The 17,550-nt window shown below is 42.4% G+C and overlaps 1 protein-coding gene across 10 annotated transcripts in view; it reads left to right on the top strand.

The window, feature by feature from the left end:
• The first annotated feature begins 4,777 nt into the window (after positions 1 to 4,777).
• tmeff2 (transmembrane protein with EGF like and two follistatin like domains 2) overlaps positions 4,778 to 17,550 on the top strand; it is a 303,915-nt gene continuing 291,142 nt past the window's right edge. For 3 of the 10 annotated variants that reach the window (XR_001171749.3, XM_031892426.1, XM_031892429.1), the window contains exon 1: positions 4,781 to 5,264. Coding sequence is in view for 5 of the 10 variants with exons in the window: in XM_031892426.1 (XP_031748286.1) it covers positions 5,105 to 5,264 (160 nt within the window). In the remaining 5 variants the exon portion in view is untranslated. Of the gene's footprint in view, positions 5,265 to 17,550 lie in introns of all 10 variants that reach the window. The other 7 variants (XR_004220347.1, XR_004220348.1, XR_001925253.2 and 4 more) reach the window with 5 other exon arrangements.

Genomic DNA, 17,550 nt, shown 5'->3' on the forward strand with positions numbered 1-17,550 from the left:
TCTCTTTTGAATTTCCTCCCGAGAGACCCATGCGTCAGTAGCTAAATTACTAGAACTGGGCATATTAAAAGGGAAGCCTTCAGTACCTGGCTCCTCAGATGTATAGACAGATGAAAAATAAGAGTTCAAAATTTCTGCTTTTTCCCCATTCTCATCAACCAACTTACCCCCCCCCCCCCCGTGATAATAAGGTTCCCACCCCTTCTTGCTTCATTTTTTTACTATTCACATAATTAAAAAATAATTTTGGATTCTTTTTACTCCTAGCTGCAATATCCCTTTCCATTTCTATTTTAGCTTGCCTGATACCTTTTTTGCATACTTTATTTGCTTCCTTGTACCTGATGAAAGTTTCTGCTGTCCCAGCTAACTTGAATGCTTTAAAAGCACATTTTTTCTTACCAACCTCGACACTAACACTTTTATTCAGCCATAAAGGTTTTGCTTTGCGATGCCTCTCCTTGCTTACAAGGGGAATATACGGTTCTGTATACCTGCAAAGCAATGTTTTAAAGATGTTCCATTTTCCTTCTGTGTCTAACCCCATGAAAAGCCTTTCCCAGTTGACACATTGCAGAGATGCCCTTATACTGGCAAAGTCTGCACATCTAAAATTGAGCATTTTAGTTACTCCCTTATAGAGCTGTCTCTGCAGCATTATCTCAAAGGAGACCATGTTGTGATCACTGTTCCCCAAATGCTCACCCACACAAATGTCAGAGATGAGTTCATTATTATTAGATATCACCAGGTCCAAAATAGAGTCATTCCTAGTAGGTTCTTGAACCGCCTGAAATAAAAAGTTGTCATTTAGCATATTTATAAACCTACTAGCTTTTTCTGACTTAGCCACCCCATTACTCCAGTCAATGTCCAGATAATTAAAGTCCCCCATAATAACAACTTGACCCAGTTTTGAAGCCTCTTCCATTTGCAACAATAGCTGGGCCTCATCCCCCACATCTATACGGGGTGGTTTATAGCATACACCAATGATCATTTTCTTTGTGACCTTCAGCCCTACTGAAATTTCTACCCAAAGAGATTCGACGTTTTCATTGGTAATGTCTTTATTACATGGCTTTAAATCTGACTTTACATAAAGACAAACCCCTCCACCCTTTTTAATCTCTCTGTCCCTCCTAAAAAGTGTATAACCATTTAAATTCACAGCCCAATCGCATTTATCATCCCACCAGGTCTCAGTGATACCAATTAAATCATAATTTTCAATACATGCAATAGCTTGCAGCTCCCCTAATTTACCCGACAAGCTTCGCGCATTAGCCAGCATGCAGCGGAGATTACTACTTCTCCCTCTGGCAGCAATTAAAATTTCCCCACTGAAAACAATGCAAGAATCCACGCACTTTCTAATCTTGAATATGTAGTCACCCAGTGACTGAATGTGCAAAGTTTGGGAACCCTGGCATTAAACCTATAAAAATCAAGAGGTGAAATATGATTGGCTGTTGGTGGCTCCCCCCACTTTTTCAAAACTAAAACTTCAGTCCCCTAGTGACCAACTGTGAAACGTTTCAGGACCCTGGGGTTAATACTGTGAGAATGGCAGCAGGTTGAATTTCCCAATTGAAAGTCAATAGGTAAAATCTAATTAGCTTTTGGTTGCTCCACCCACTTTTTCTAACCTTGAACTGCAGTTACCTGGTGTCTAAAAATCTGATCTGGCTGTTCACTGCTCTGCCTACTTTTGGGCATCAAAACAATCCTAGTAACATTGTAAGTTAGGTTGAAAAAAGACATACGTCCATCAAATTCAACCATAATGCCTATATATAACCTGCCTAACTGCTAGTTGATCTAGAGGAAGGCAAAAAACCCCATCGCAGCAGGAAACTGTTGGAGTTGACTCTTCGAATTTTTAACTGGGCAGAAGCCAATTTGGTGGATCTGTCAGCAGCCTATATCCCAGGTCATCAAAATCTTAGGGCAGACAAACTGAGTCGAGAGAGCCTCCATCCTGGGGAGTGGGAACTGTCTCAGCAAATATTCCAGTTCCTGGTGAACTTTTGGGGGTGTCCCCAAATAGACCTGATGGCTACAGCCAAGAACAGGAAAGTCAAGAGGTTTTGTTCCCAGTTCCCAGAGGAGCAAGCACTGTTTTGGGATGCATTCAGTCAGGTATGGAACTTCAACCTGGCTTACATTTTCCCTCCTTTCCCGCTTATTCCCAGGGTACTGGAGAAGATACGGGCAGACCACACTACACTCATAGCAGTGTTACCATGGTGGCCAAGGAGGCCTTGGTTCACACAGCTATTCTCGATGGCATTGGCCAAACCAGTAAGACTGCCGTATTGTCGGAAGATGCTGACACAAGGCAAGGTGTGGCACCCGAATCCTCACAGCTGGGCTTTAAAGGGGTGGCTTTTGAGCGGCAAGAACTGACAAAACTAGGTTTGGTGGATTCTTCTGTCCATACATTATTGGCATCAAGGAAGCCGTCAACTGAACATACTTACCATAGACTTTGGGAGAAGTTCAGAGAGTGGTATTCTCAGTTATAGTCTCCTTCTCTTCACCCTCTGAGTCAGCAGTGGTCAATTTTCTGCAGTCAGGGTTGGAGAAAGACCTTAGTTTGGCCACTCTGAAAGTGCAGGTGTCAGCCCTGTCAGCAATGATTAAAGTTAAGTGGGCCGACCAGCCACTGGTGGCTAGATTCTTACAAGGAGTGAAAAGGCTAAAACCGCAGGTTATACCTGCAGTGCCATCCTGGGACTTGAACGTAGTTCTTCAGGCACTTGTGTAGCTACCGTTCGAGCCTCTAGATTCTATTCCCTTGGAATTACTGTCTTTGAAGACAGCTTTCCTCATTGCGGTGACATCAGCCAGAAGGGTGGTTGAGATCCAAGAACTGTTAAGAGGTGACCCATATTTGAAGATACACCAGGACAAGGTGGTGCTAAGACTCCCAGAAAAATTCCTCCCGAAAGTAGTATCATCTTTTCACGCGAGTAGGGAGGTTGTCCTGCCAGCATTTTTTCCCAATCCCTCTAATGAGGAGGAAAGGAAATTGCACAATTTAGATCTGGTGAGGTGCATGGCAGTCTACTTGAACAGAAGTTCAAGAAATGTGACAACCTTCTCCTGCTCTTCAAAGGATCAGGCATTGGTAATCAAGCTTCAAAGCGTACAATTGCAAAGTGGATTACCGACTGTATTAAGAAGTCTTATCAGCTCAGAACTTTGCAGGCTCCTCCCGTTAAGGCTCATTCTACCAGAGCGGTGGCAACGTCTTGGGCGTTTAAGGCTCAGGCTACTCCCGAGGAAATTTGTAACGCTGCAGCATAGTCCTCAGTGTCGACCTTTTGTCGTTTTTATAAATTGGATGTGTTTGCAGCCGAAAAGGCTTCTTTTGGACATAAAGTCCCATTAGTGCCCACTTCCAGCTTACCATAATTTTCTTTTCCTGGACTGAAGCATGGCAGTGGGTATATTTTCCCTCCCCGTTTGCTATTAGTCCATAGCTCTGACACTAAAAGAGATGAGGTAGGGGGGAGGGAAGATCCTTTTATCGGTCTTCCTGTCATTCCGCATTGCGAGGGGGTTAACCCATTAGTGCTCACTGCCATGCTTCAGTCCACGAAAAGAAAATTATGGTAAGTTGGATAGAATTTTCCCCTTATATTTGGTATTGGCATGTTCAGGAGACATGGGACTTTCCAAATTAGTTGTATTTTTGTGCATAAAATAATTTTTGTTTCTGGTATGTGTGTTTATGATTTTTAAATTTTTTTTAGACATTTAGAGGCCTATATCTTGTTACAGAATTGGAATTACAACAAAATTCTACCGTATTTTGAAAGCATAGTTTGTCCTGAAAAAAACAATATATTGTTTTCCTGGGTAAACTAAAAGTCCCCCCGAGGAAATGCCCCTAAAGTGAAACAGTGCAAAATGTTCAAAAACTGTCTGGCAGTAGAAGTTCCACTTTGGTCCAAAACAGCTGGCAGTGAAAGGGTTAAAGAAAAATTGCCCATCAGGATCTGATAGCTGCCGCCATTACTGGTAACATGTTCCCAAATCTTCTTAACCAGATGCTATCAAGGTGCTATCCGGTGCACAGTAAGGAGAGCTCCCATATTCCATGCATTTACAGGCATTACATGGATGTAACACTGACTTACTGTGCATGTGCCCAAAAGCTTAACGACTTACCGTGAGGTGAGGCAACAAGGCCATGGTCCCAATAGGACCCTCACAGGACACTTATAGGTAATAAAACCTGCTCCTGGAGCTTCAGCAGGTAGAGGCCAGAGGCCCTGCTAGATGTTGGGGTAAGCTCAGGTGACAAGAAAAATGAATATGCAGTAGTGGGGTGGTGAGCAAAATTTATTGATTACTTTGTGACTGGGATTAACTCCTTTAGTGCCCATTGCCATGTGAAGGAAGAGGAAAATGGCTTTCCTCTTGTCAGATTTCAAAATTAAATATACAGAAACATCTGTTCTTTAGAAAAGCCGATTTTCGTATAGGATGCTCTGTTTTGAATTCTTTTATAGCGATTGTATACTACAAACAGATGTCCGTTTGGTAACTTATTCCACTGCAAATTTCGCACCTTTGACAATTTGTAAGTATTAACGTATAAGTACACATTCATCCCAGTTTCGCAAGTAATACTACTTGCTGCAGTATATTGATATTGTCACAATGTATTCTTACAAAGCCTTATTCATCATACCTTCCATTTTATACACATATGTAGATTCCTTTCTCTACAAACCCGCTACGTATGCTCCGCAGAACACACCACCAATCAGCGCTCCCAGCCCACAAATCACCTCCCTGGGTCATGAGCTTGGAGATAGCTAGCCGAGCTTTGCGTATAGCGTCGAAGAGAGAGGCAAGAGACCCAGATTATTCTGTTATTCCACTAACAGATTCGGAAACCCTCGGTTTTTAATTCACCCTTCTTTTGCGCAATATTTGCTCCGCCGTCGACGGTGAAAGAAAGCCTTGACACGCCCAAGCTTCATTTATGTTGCTGTTGGTATTTGGATAATAGTCGGAGTCAAGACATGTTAAAATCTAGTTTGTCCATTCAGCGCTGGCAGTCAAAAGCGGAATCGCAATAGACATAATGGCTAGAAAAGCTTATAGACTGCATTGTACTCTCTGGAATCGTGTTAGCTCGGTGATTTTACCTACATTGATACTGATCATAGCCTGGCCAGTAAAGCTTGCAGCTTTTCCTACCTCCCTAAGTGACTGTCAAACGCCTACAGGCTGGAACTGTTCCGGTAAGTCACATACAAAGCTTCGCAGTGTATAATGCCATTTATATGAGTAAACAATTACATTCGCTTTGATTCATTTGTGAGTGCTGATCGTTTGAATAAGAACATGGAAGGCGATTTTAGCTAAAATCTTAGCTTATTTATTTGGATGCGGTAAAACGTTATTAATTTTATTTTTGTGACGTCATTCTAAAAACATTTGGCAGTTCTGTTTACCGCCTGAGCAAAATTAGAGTAGGGAAGGCTAACGTGCTTTAGTGTATTGTTAATTAACATTAATATGAATGGATGGTGCAAGTGTTCACATTTATAAGCTGTATATAGTCAATTGATTCAAGCGCAGATCTAACATCTTTTCATTAATAATGTCTTTACTATACAAAATATTATATTGGGTAGCTGTCAAAAGCAATGATGTTCTTCAGGTAAAACTAGACATGATATCCTAAATTAAAAATATAGGGCATTATAGTAGTATTTTGTGTGTTCTTTATACCTACAAGTTTTTTTTATGATAATCCACCTGCAAAATGGCCTGCAAATAAATTCATTGGAAAAGTAACAGACAAGAGCTGTCATTAGATGACCCCCCTCCCCACTACCCCCCATGAATGACTGCCTAGATAAAGACATTGGAGGGCCTAATGCATACTGGGGTTTTCTTTTTCGCAAATTAGAAATGGTTACTTGTTAGTGCACAATTTAAGATTGATCTGATTGCCCTCTTGGAATAAAAAAAAAAATACTTTTCATCCTCTGAGAAGTCAATTGGAGTCAGCCTCTGACAGGGTTGGAACTGGTTTAAAGGGGTAGTAACACCATTATACAACATTTTGCCTATATCATTTCCATACCCCCATTACTTAAAATATATGATATTGTAGGTTAGATTCTATGAACAGGGGTAAAAAAAAAATATATACGATTTTTCCTTTGGGCTCGAGGTGTTTGTCATATTCCACATTCCTGAATACCCTTCAATGCAGATCGAATACTCTACCGCCAAGACTGCTGACGATGAACTAAATCCAAATTTTCAGGAAGGATTCAATTAATCCAAATCCTAATCCACATATGCAAATTATTGTATGAAAGGGGGAGACAAAATTATGTGACCTAAAGTCACGTGGTTTTAAGGGTTCGGATTTTGTTTGGCCAGGTTCTTGGATTTGGCCAAATCCTGCTGAAAAAGGCCAGAATTCAGCCAAATCCTGAACCCAGTCCCTAAATCGCTACTAAGCTCCAGCACCTTATAAATCAGTTGTCACCCAGCACTGAATAGCAATTTTTTGTGCTGGACTACTGGAACTCAAAGGAAGAGGGCTTTAATATAGCTGCTGGTTGTCTGCATTGTGTTGTCTCCTTGTGGGGAACTGTGATCACAGTATATGTGCATTCAGTGACTTCTCGTTCAAACTGGAATAATAGCAGGGAAAGCAAGAGCATTGCATGCATATCCTTGCATAATACCTGAAGTGCTTGTCGCCAGATTATGGTATGCCCTGTACTGTTGATGTGTGTTCAATTCAGTTCATTCAAAAAACATGGAACATGTTTGTGGTAGTGCAACAGACCTGTTACTGAAAGGGATTAAAGTGAAAATAATTGCAAACAAATTCTGTGGTTATTGTAACTTTTACTCATGACAAGACACGTTTAATCCAATTTTTGATAAAAGCCACCCCTTGGAACAATGGGTCCGGGGCCACTACCCCCAGATTTTTAGCTTAAGGGAGTAACCACAATATCTTGGAGAGACACAGGTTGGCACAAAACCGGAATGGAGTAGAAGTATGCTATTTATTTCTTTGTTGTAGAGATCTTAAATTAAAAAAGTTCTGATGCGTTTTGTATTCAAAATCAATGTATTTGAATACGAAACTCGTCAGGACTTTTTTGTTTTAAGATCTCTACAATAAAGTCAAGTTTTAGTCGACTAAGGAGTGTGTGCCATTTCTCCTTCAATTGATGTTCGTTTGATACCTCAGACTATGTGTTCGGGCAGTGCATTTTCCATATAATTTTGCCAGGACTGGTTTGAAGTCACGCGTTGGAGGTGGAGGGTCCGTGGTTTGTACACCCAAGCCATATAATTTATTGGGTAAGCTTATCATCACTTTATTTCATATATGTCAAACACAAGGCCCGGGGGCCAAATCCGGCCCACCTGGCTGTTTTATGTGGCCCTTGGTGAGTGTATCTCACCATTCAGCCTGATCAATTTCCATTTTCCTCACATAGTTACTAAGACTAAGGGGTATATTTATCATGCTGTGTAAAAAGTGGACTAAAGCATTACCAGTAATGTTGTCCAATCAGTAATCAGATTTCAACAGTAGCAAAGCATCTATTGGCTGCTATGAGCAACATCACCGGTAATGTCTTACTCCACTTTTTACACATTGTGATAAATATACCCCTTAGTATCTTACTAAGTATATTAATAAAAAATGTGGCCAGCAACTTAGCCTGTGTTTTAGATTTCGGCCCCCTTATGTGATTGAGTTTGACACCCCTGCTTTATTTGCTGTTAAGTTTTGGTGGAGAGCCTGGGGTTTACACACCTGGGCTAACATTCATTAATGGTGATCCGTTAATAGAGAATATTTTTTAAAGAACAGTCATAAATGAGTAGAAATGTATTAACCCTTTTATTGCAAGCCATTTTTTTGCAAACGGAACTGCCAAGCAATTTTGAAGCATTTTGCGCTCATTACGTTTATTTCCACAGGAAAACCTTTATGAAATCAGGGTTATTGTATATAGTTTTTTTCCGACACAAAGTGGACATTAACATCCATGCTTAATTTTTTAAATAATCTTAAAGGAGACATATCCTATAAAAATTATGAATGTGCCAGTGAATTATACTCCTCTAGATATTGAAGGATTGTGCTTAAAAATGTTGTGTTTCGAACTGATTTTTTGAGAAATTCCACCAAAACCTCACTAGCCCCGCCCATCTGTTCCACTTCCTGGCTGAATTCTCTGGATGTGCATGGGGGCCGGCGGCCCTCAGTACACTGCACTGTAGGATAGGAACCAATCAGCAGCTAGGCTGACCTGATAGGGAACTGAAGCCTGTCTGTGCTTGTGTGACTGCAGGGCTGTGATTGGCTCTCCCCCTTCTACTGTGCTTCTGGCAGGGACTTTTAGGACACACCCACTCTTCATTTCACATACCAACAGAGAAGATAGAGGATCTATAGGGAACTCCAATAAAGGGGCCATTGTTACAGATAGGATTAAGGTTTACCCAAAGGGAAACCAGCATATTCTTCATAATTGCCTACAAAATTAGGGTTTTCCCCATTTATCTAATATGTCTCCTTTAATGTATAACCAAAATTTGGGGGTAAATATGCAAGAAAAATTAAGTTTACAGACAAATTTTTTTTGTTTGTTTGAAAAAGCCCTGATTTCTCAACACAATGATACCAAGCATGTGTCGGTTACCCACGTTTTCTGTCCAGGAGACGCCCCAAAGTAAAATAGAATTTTGTAAAATTTTTGCAGTAAAACTGAACAGCATATCTCTGGTGCTAGTGTAACTAACATCTAAATGTGAAACGGCCCCATAAGTTGTATATTTTTAGAAACTACATACCTCTAGGTTTTTATATTTGGTGTACTTTTTGTGTAAATGTACTTGTGGAGATACAGTTCATCATTTTGGAGGCTGCTCTCAAAGTGTGCACCTTGCATTTTTCCGAAAAACCCTCACAAACGATATATTTTTTGAAAGTGCACACCTTCAGTTATATAGGCGCGTCATACTTTTCTTTCTACACTGAAAATTCTGGATGCAGTTCTTCGTAGAAGTTTGTGATGTAGCCTTAAATAAAGGAAAAAAACAGACAAAGTTTTTTCACCAAAATTGCCATGGCAACTAATAAAAACTCACTAAACATCAATAAAGATGTGGCCACCAAATACCCCAAAACTAGGGCAATGCATAATGGCAAAAACAACTGAAATTTTGGTGGCTGCGGTCTAAGTGTGCACCTTGCAGTTTTTCCACCTAAACACCAGGGAAATACCCCCAAAAACACCTTTAGCAATATAGGTGCACCAGCTTTGTCTTTCTACATGGAAAAATCTGGACCCAGTTCTTCATAGAACCTGCATTTTATCCTCAAATAAAGGAAAAAACAGATACAGATTTTTTACCAAAATTGCCATGGCAGCTAATAAAAACTGACTAAATATCAATAATATTATACTCACAAATAAAACAATACCCTATATGGATGGGTGCACATAAAGATGCGGCCACCAAATACCCCAAAACTAGGGCAATGCATAATGGCAAAAACAACTGAAATTTTGGTGGCTGCGGTCTAAGTGTGCACCTTGCATGGATGGGTGCACATAAAGATGTGGCCACCAGACACCCCAAAACCGGGGCCATGCATAAATACAATTGTATCCTTGACAAAATGTATATATCTTGAAAGTGTACACCTCCAACTGTTTGGTGGCATGATTTGTTGTCTTCCTACACACAGAATTCTCAAAACAATTCTTCATAGAATTCCTAAAAAAAGGAGAAAACGGACTCAAAGTTTCCTATTTCAACAAAAAAAAATCCACAAGTGACGAAAACATGCTAAAAATCAATCTAGAGCTTCTCCTGAATAAAACAATACCACACATGTGTGAGTGGCCTCCGGACACCCTGAAACTGGATCAATGCATAATTTTGGGGCTAGACCCTATGTGCACAATTTGCAGATTTTTATTCTAAATACCCCCACAAGCTATACATATTTTGATTATACACACCTTTAGCAGCTATTTCAGTGAAACATTAGAGGAAGCAGACCCCGTGGTTGCGGAGGGGGGTGGCGGATTGCTGGTTCTGCATCCTCTATTGTTGCATGGACCTCTTGCTTCCAGCCCCGGCCTGCTCGCGTATAAAATCTTAGGAGAGCTGGCAAGGAGCTATACATGATCAGACAGGGGGACGAGAGAAAACTGATGGAGGAAAGGGGGCAAGGAAGGGTGCCGGGCCCCTTTGAAGGTTTTTTGCAGGGGGGGTCCCCAGAGTAGTTACACCACTGCTTGCTTTCCTGGAGAGTTTTCTTTGAAGAAGCCTGTGGTTTAAGCAGGTTTTTTAAAAACATTCAAAGTTAGATTTCTTTCCAAAATCCCAAATTGACCAAGTTACCATTACCACAACTCCAACTGAATTCTACCCACCTTTTTTGCTTTGTGGGGTGTCTTCTGAGCTTTTAAGTTCCTCTGTGCTGTACTTTGCTATACTTTATACAAAAGCTATACTATCGAAAATTAGTATAGTCATCATTAACACGACTTCGTTTTTCTTTTTTGAACCTCAGCAGATCCTGTTTGTAGCTATCAATTTGAGCACGGGTTAGGGACAAATCTTCCCCTATGGCCTCCCCTTTAAAAATTGTATCGTGATCAGTCTCATAACCAGCCAACAATTTGTGTACCTTAATCAGTTCACTCGTGACCTCCTCCACTACCAGAATTATTAAATCAAACGAGCAGCTGTTCAGTACACCAATCCACTTCTTACAGAAATCCGAATTAGACCTGCCGATAGTCAGAACATTCCAGATCCAGAAACCATGAGGGATATGTTTTGCTCTATAATAATCTGAAAGAAATAAACCATGATGGCCTATATCATCTCTCGTTTCTTCATTCTTTCCCATTCCCGGGCAATATCCACCGAACTTGTCCTACATGGTAAATCAGTGTGACTGTTGCCATAGCACACGGTCGGCATACGCTTTACTGACGTGCCAAACTTCCGCCATCTCGTTTGAAAAACATAATCGCTCTACATAGTCCTTCATTTTGTCTGAGCAAAGCCAGAGACTTACGTATTCAAAAAAGATCAACAAACGAATAATATATAGGGCAGGTGCTAAAAATCAAAGTCCTGCCACGACAAAAATAGAAATGTCCAAAGGATTTCAGCACTCCCAAACTTATGAGCAATACACCCGGGTGCTACCAAATAGGCATAATCATATATAATCCGAAATAGACAGGTACACACCGGGATCCTTTAAAAATACCTTTATTTATCCATAAAATATTTGCAAATTAGACCTTCTGAAGACCATATCAACAGTGACATAAGCACATCTATAAATAAATCACAGACCCAGATCAGACCCAATTAAGATGTTGCAATACAATCACATGTGAGACCATGTGAACAATTATAACTCTGCACCAAGGAGAAGTAATAACTCTTCACTTCTACATCCTATTTGTATATATTTAGACTCCTTTTTACGGATACCCCTCATTTGTTGGAATGTCTAAATCAGTTGACTATTTCTGATGATGAATGTCTTTTTATGGCTAGCATGGACATTACTAACCTTTACACCTGCATTCCTCACGAAGCCGGATTGGATGCAGTACGACAAACCCTTGAGACTATGGATAGCTACCAGGGACCTCCGATACCATTTGTGTTGGAACTTCTTGATTTGGCATTAACTATGATTTTAGTTTGGCGATGGGGGCGGCCATGGCACCGTTGTATGCCAGTTTATATATGCATTGCTTTGAACAACACTATATTGTACCTAAATATTGAGCAAAAATCTAATTTTTTCTGTCACATAGATGATATGCTTTTGTTATGGTTTGGCACAGAAAAAGAGTTCTGTGAGATTGTGGAGGATCTTAATGCCCTTGATAGTCTTGCTAAATTTACAACTGATATTAACAATGAGCGCCTACATTTTCTTGAAATTGAATTGTGGATTAGGTACAACCAATTGGGCTATACGCTTTTTCGGAAGCCTACCGATAAAAATGTGCTGTTACATTTTACAAGTAGTCATCCCCCCTTTATTAAAGTCATTACCCATTTCCCATTTTTGTAGAGTTTTGTGAAATAACTCAGATACACGAATAGCGGAGAAGCAAATTGAGGAAATGTCTGCACATTTTTTGGTGAGGGGTTATCCTGATAACATAATTTTGCAAGCTTTAACCACAACCCGTAAGCGGTGTCAAGTTGGGGTATAGAGCCCCAAGAGCCAACCTGGTATTGTGTTCAGTACTACATTTAACAACAGATCAGAACACATCAGAAAAGTTATAAGTAACAATTGGTATATCCTTCAAGCAGATCAGGAATTGAAGCAAGTTTTACCAAAATCACTTCTAGTAAGCTATAAGAGGGCTAGGAATTTACGTGACCTTTTAGTACATAGTGATCCAGTTGCTTGTTATCAGAGAAAGCAGGGGTCATGGTTACCTAATGCTAAATTAGGATGTTTCAAATGTCCAAACTGCACTTCTTGTAGCTATGACCCCAGGTGAGTATTTTTTACATCCCCAGATGGGTAAACGCCTGTCAATTAGGCACCATATTACCTGTACCACCTCATATGTCGGCTCATATACGGCCATCGCTCAGCATTCTGGACTAAGACCTTAAAGGAGAAGGAAAGGCTAGTAAAGAGTTAATCTCAAGCTGCAGGCATACCTTCAGTTGTCTCAATAGTGCCCCTAAGTCTCCCCATATTTCACCTGTTCAGAGGATCTGAAGCCAAACAGGAAGAAAAAACAACGAGCTGTGTGAAGAGGATTCCCATAATGCAGTGCTGTCCAACTTCTGTTGTACCGAGGGCCGGAATTTTTCCGACCTACGTGGTGGAGGGCCGATAATGGAAGCCAGTTTTGACCACTCCCCTTTTTGAAACTGCACCCACTTGAAACCACACCCATGTTATCACATGACCATACCCATATTAATGGTTGTAGTACAGCAAAAACCTGCCATACTCTGCCTGCCCTACCTGTGTGTGCCATACGCTGCCTTCCCTACCCTGCCTGTGTGCGCCATTCTTGGCTGGTTTGTGCCATACTTGGCCTATGTGTGCCATACTCTGCTTGCCCTACCCTGCCTGTGTGTGTATGGCACACACAGGCAGCCTACAGTGACACAATGCTGGCACTGCTCCTACAGTCTGCACAATAACTATATATCAAAAAACTTTTTAATTGCAGTACCACCGCAGTATATGTTATTTTTGTAGAGTGCAGGGATTATTTGTGGGTTTCTACTGCTCCTGAGGTATGAACAGGGGAACAATGGGGGTGATTACAGCCTGAGCCTGAGGTGTGAATACTGCAGGGGGTGAACAATGCAGAGATTAAAAGGTGTGAACAACACAGGGGATTACATATTTAAACAATACAGCCTGAATCTGAGGGGAGAACCATGCAGGGGGGGCAGTTAATCTCAGTACTGATACCATTTAAAGCTTACACAAGAGTAAGCCATCAAAGCAGCCAGACAGGTGGGGGGCCACACAGAGGGGGGCCGCCAGTTGGACAGCACTGCCATAATGCTCCTGCACAGACTATGCGACCAGGACACTGTAGATGGCGCATGCGCAGAACGAACAGGCAAGCACTGGGGCAAGCGGGGAGCGAGCGGGGGGGGGGGTGTTTGATCGCCATGGGGGGGGGAGGATGCGAACGGGGGAATCCAAGATGGCGGGCATGAGAGGCTGCAAATACATCTACATTTTTGGGAGAAGTGACCATTATTTTAAAACATTATTTTGGCGATTTGCTATGGGCAAGGGGGCTCTACACTATATTAAGGGCTAGTAGTAGTAGCCTTTCCTTGCTCTTTATATATATAATCTCTTGTATCTTGTCTGACACCCCTTTTACGGCACACTTTGCAGGCTTACTGGGGATTTTGTTTTGAAGGTGTGGGTGGAAGCTTATCTATGAAGTGGTCAGCTTTATTCGTGTATTGCTGTATTACTTGTGTAAGCGAGATCAGACATACAGACAGTCTTTTAGGTGACTGACTCTGGTATCCAGCAGGAGCATAAGCAAAACAAAAGTAAACAAAACCCGTGCCACACTTGGGCTCTAACTAATACATAGGGTGCTTCCCTCTCTATTACCGGCCCCCTACTGGGATTAACGGTTAAAACAAAACACACAGTCACAGTACCTTTTGAGAGTCCTTCTGTTTGGGAGAAAATGCTCCAAGCTGCTTCAGGCAGGCACAGACCCTCACACAGCAAGTTCAGTCCTCAGTCTCAGCCTCAGTTCTTTCACTCTCTGATTGCAGGCATATCTAGCCTGCTAATTATTCCCCAGGTGAGACTCCCTTGGGGAATTAACCCACTCAGCACCGCTATACATGAGGGAGTAGGAGATGAACCTAGGGGAAATATATCTCCCTTCCACCTGTTTACCTTTTACCGGTTCACACTTGTTACAGAGAAGCTTAGTTTTAGGGGGCATACTGTGTCTCTGTTCTGTAACGACCGACTCATTGTGGATGGTTGTCGGCATGAATGCAGTTTTTGTGTCACAATATTTCATGGCCAGGATCTCATTATTTGTAAGGGCATAATATTCTCCACGTTTCAACTTTTTGTCCAACAGATCCTTGGGCAACCCTTTTCAGTTCCGATTGTGCCACAGGCTGGGGTAGCTAAAGAATATAGGGCTCTAAAAAAGGGGGATGCTAGAGTAAAATTATCCACATATAAGTGGTAGCCTCGGTCCAGAATAGGAGATGAGCTCCCATACTGTTTTGCCACTGGCAAAAGTCAAGGGGACAACCAGGTGGGTCTAACTGGGAGTCATTCATATATTAAGACAAAGCGGTGTACCCCGAGCTGCATTCGTACAGTTTCTAAAATTTGATCCCTTAGCAGCACGCTTGCTTGGGATGCATTGGCGGAATTTGATGTGCCCTTTGAAGAGGAGAGGGGACTTATCAACACTAATATTTTCTAAGTGGGCATAACCTGAGCAGTAGCTGATAATGGTTTCTAGGCATTGTGGCAGGAATGGACAGCACTGTTGTGGTATCGCAGTGGGTTGCCACTCCTGGGCTTGAGCAGGAAGGGGATTTTGGGCAAGAAATTGCTTGGCATACAAATTAGTATAGAGGACCTGTATGATGGCCTCAGTAACAAGTGAAAAAAATCAATAAGCTCAAAATTACTGGTGTCCACCTTAATGCCAGAGACTGCAGTAAATGGGGGAGCTCTCAAGTGAAACTTACAAGGAGCCCCCCACGCATGCTCTCCTCCATCTGCAGCATCAGCCCTATTGCCCTCATCCTGCATGGAACTTATAGTTTTGCACAATTTAGTGTTGTCAGCAAAAATAGAAACAGTACTCTGCCCACCTCCAGGTCATTAATAAACAAGTTAAAAAGTAAAGGACCAAGGACTGGCCCCTGCGGTACTCCAATAACAACACTGGTCCAATTAGAAAATGTTCCATTTACCTTTGTAATCTATCCTTCAGCCAGTTCTCTATCCAATTACAAATATTATGTTCCTGGCCAATATTCCTAAATTTGATCATTAACCTTCTGTGAGGTACTGTATGAAACGCTTTACAGTAATGATGTATCTGCTGGTTGGGGTCATGGATCGAACAATCCGGTTGGTGGGAGGGCAAGAAGGGGCCTCTGCTCGTTGCTTAGGGGATAAAGGTATGTGGTGGGTGCAGTACAGGAAGGAGGGGATATGGTGGGGAGCTGCTTTCTTCTTTCCAAAGAGCAGATTCGTACTTATGATGTATCTGCTCTTTGGGGGCATGGGGGCACCGATCCGGGTGGTGGGAGGGTTAGTGAGCAGCCTCTGCTCGTTGCCTAGGGGCTGGCAGAGCGGGCTGATGCTGGGTCTGAGCGACTCGGCAAAATACATCTAATTGCCAAACCACGTATTCTATACATATAGGATACATGCTTAGCAGTAAAAGTGTTAAACCAAGCATAAATAATGATATATATGGCAGCACATATACTAATTATTACTAATTATAACTATTACTAATTACTAGCATATTGTAACAAAAAGAGTCTTACCGGCTCGGCGGGGACGCCCGGCGCGCCGTGCTCTCCCTGTGCCGGCTTCCTCCTAAGTGCGCGCGCACTTCCGCATGTTCAGGCGCATGCGCGCTGGCGTGATGACGTCAGCGCGCAATGGCGCGAAATTCAAAAGGATTTAAAGGGATTTTTGCCTCTTTTTCGATGCCCGTGATAGGATTGATTCCTGGTGCCTTTTCTGAGCCTTGTGCGTTAGTTCCTGTATCCTGCTAGTGTTTTCCTGTGGTTTTGACCCGGCCTGTTCCCGACTATTCTGCTATCCGTATCCTGACTCCGGCTTGTACTTTGACCCTGATTTCCGCCTGATCCTGCTGTTTGATTATTCGGTTTGACCCTTGCCTGTCTGACGTTCCTGCCTCGACCCAGCCTGCCTGACTACAAACTTGCCTAATCCTTTTGTACCGTGATCTTCGGCCTAACTGACTTTAACTACAGTCGTGCCCCTTTGCTTGCCAGAACTCCTCGCCTTGTTCCCCTCGTTAAGTCCAGGTGGCATCTGAGTAGCTGAGGGCTCCTCCCGAAGCCAAAGGCGGTCACAATACTGGTGAAGCCGAGCCGAGACCAGGGAACTTGGCATCAGTTCTGGTTTTAGGGTGCCGACCATGACATTATCACGGGCCCATGGAGGACCAAGATCACGATAAGTCCGCTCCATCTGCTACCGAAGCGCTTCTTACTACCCTACTACAGCGTTTGGAAGACCAGGAGCAAAAGCAAAATTATCTCCTGCAGGGTTTCCACAGTCTAACCCGTCAGCTGGACACCCCGCAAGTTCCGCAGCAGCCGCCTATACCAAGTCCTTCTCCTCCTGTAGGCTCTTTTGCCATGTGGGGTAACACATTTAGGCCCCAAGAGCCCAAAATTGCCTTTCCAGAAAAATTTTCTGGGGATAGGACTAAGTTTTTCGTCTTCAAAGAGGCGTGTAAACTATATCTTAGCTTTTTCCCACATTCATTTCCAACTGGTGAGGAAAAAGTAAGATTTGTAATGACCCTTCTTTTGGGGGATCCCCAAGTTTGGGCCCTTAGACTGCCCCCCTCTGATCCTGCCCGTTTCTCCCTAGATTTGTTCTTTCATTCCATGGCAAATCTTTACGATGACCCGGATCGCACATCATCTGCCGATTCGGCGATTCGTAAGCTGCGCCAAGGGAGACGGGATGCGGAGGTGTATTGCACTGAATTCCGCCGGTGGGCAGTAGAAACTGGGTGGAACGATGCGGCCCTGCGCAGTCAGTTCCGTATCGGGCTATCCGACTCTATTAAAGATAGCTTGGTGAATTACCCCTTGTCATCCAGTCTAGATGACCTCATGTCCCTTGCCATCCAGATTGATAGGAGACAAAGGGAGAGAAGGAGTGAAAGGGGTCATACTAATTTCTCTGGGGATACTTATATGAAATCTGACTTA

The sequence above is a fragment of the Xenopus tropicalis genome, chromosome 9, assembly GCF_000004195.4.
Source record: "Xenopus tropicalis strain Nigerian chromosome 9, UCB_Xtro_10.0, whole genome shotgun sequence".
NCBI classification, from domain to species: Eukaryota; Metazoa; Chordata; class Amphibia; order Anura; family Pipidae; genus Xenopus; species Xenopus tropicalis.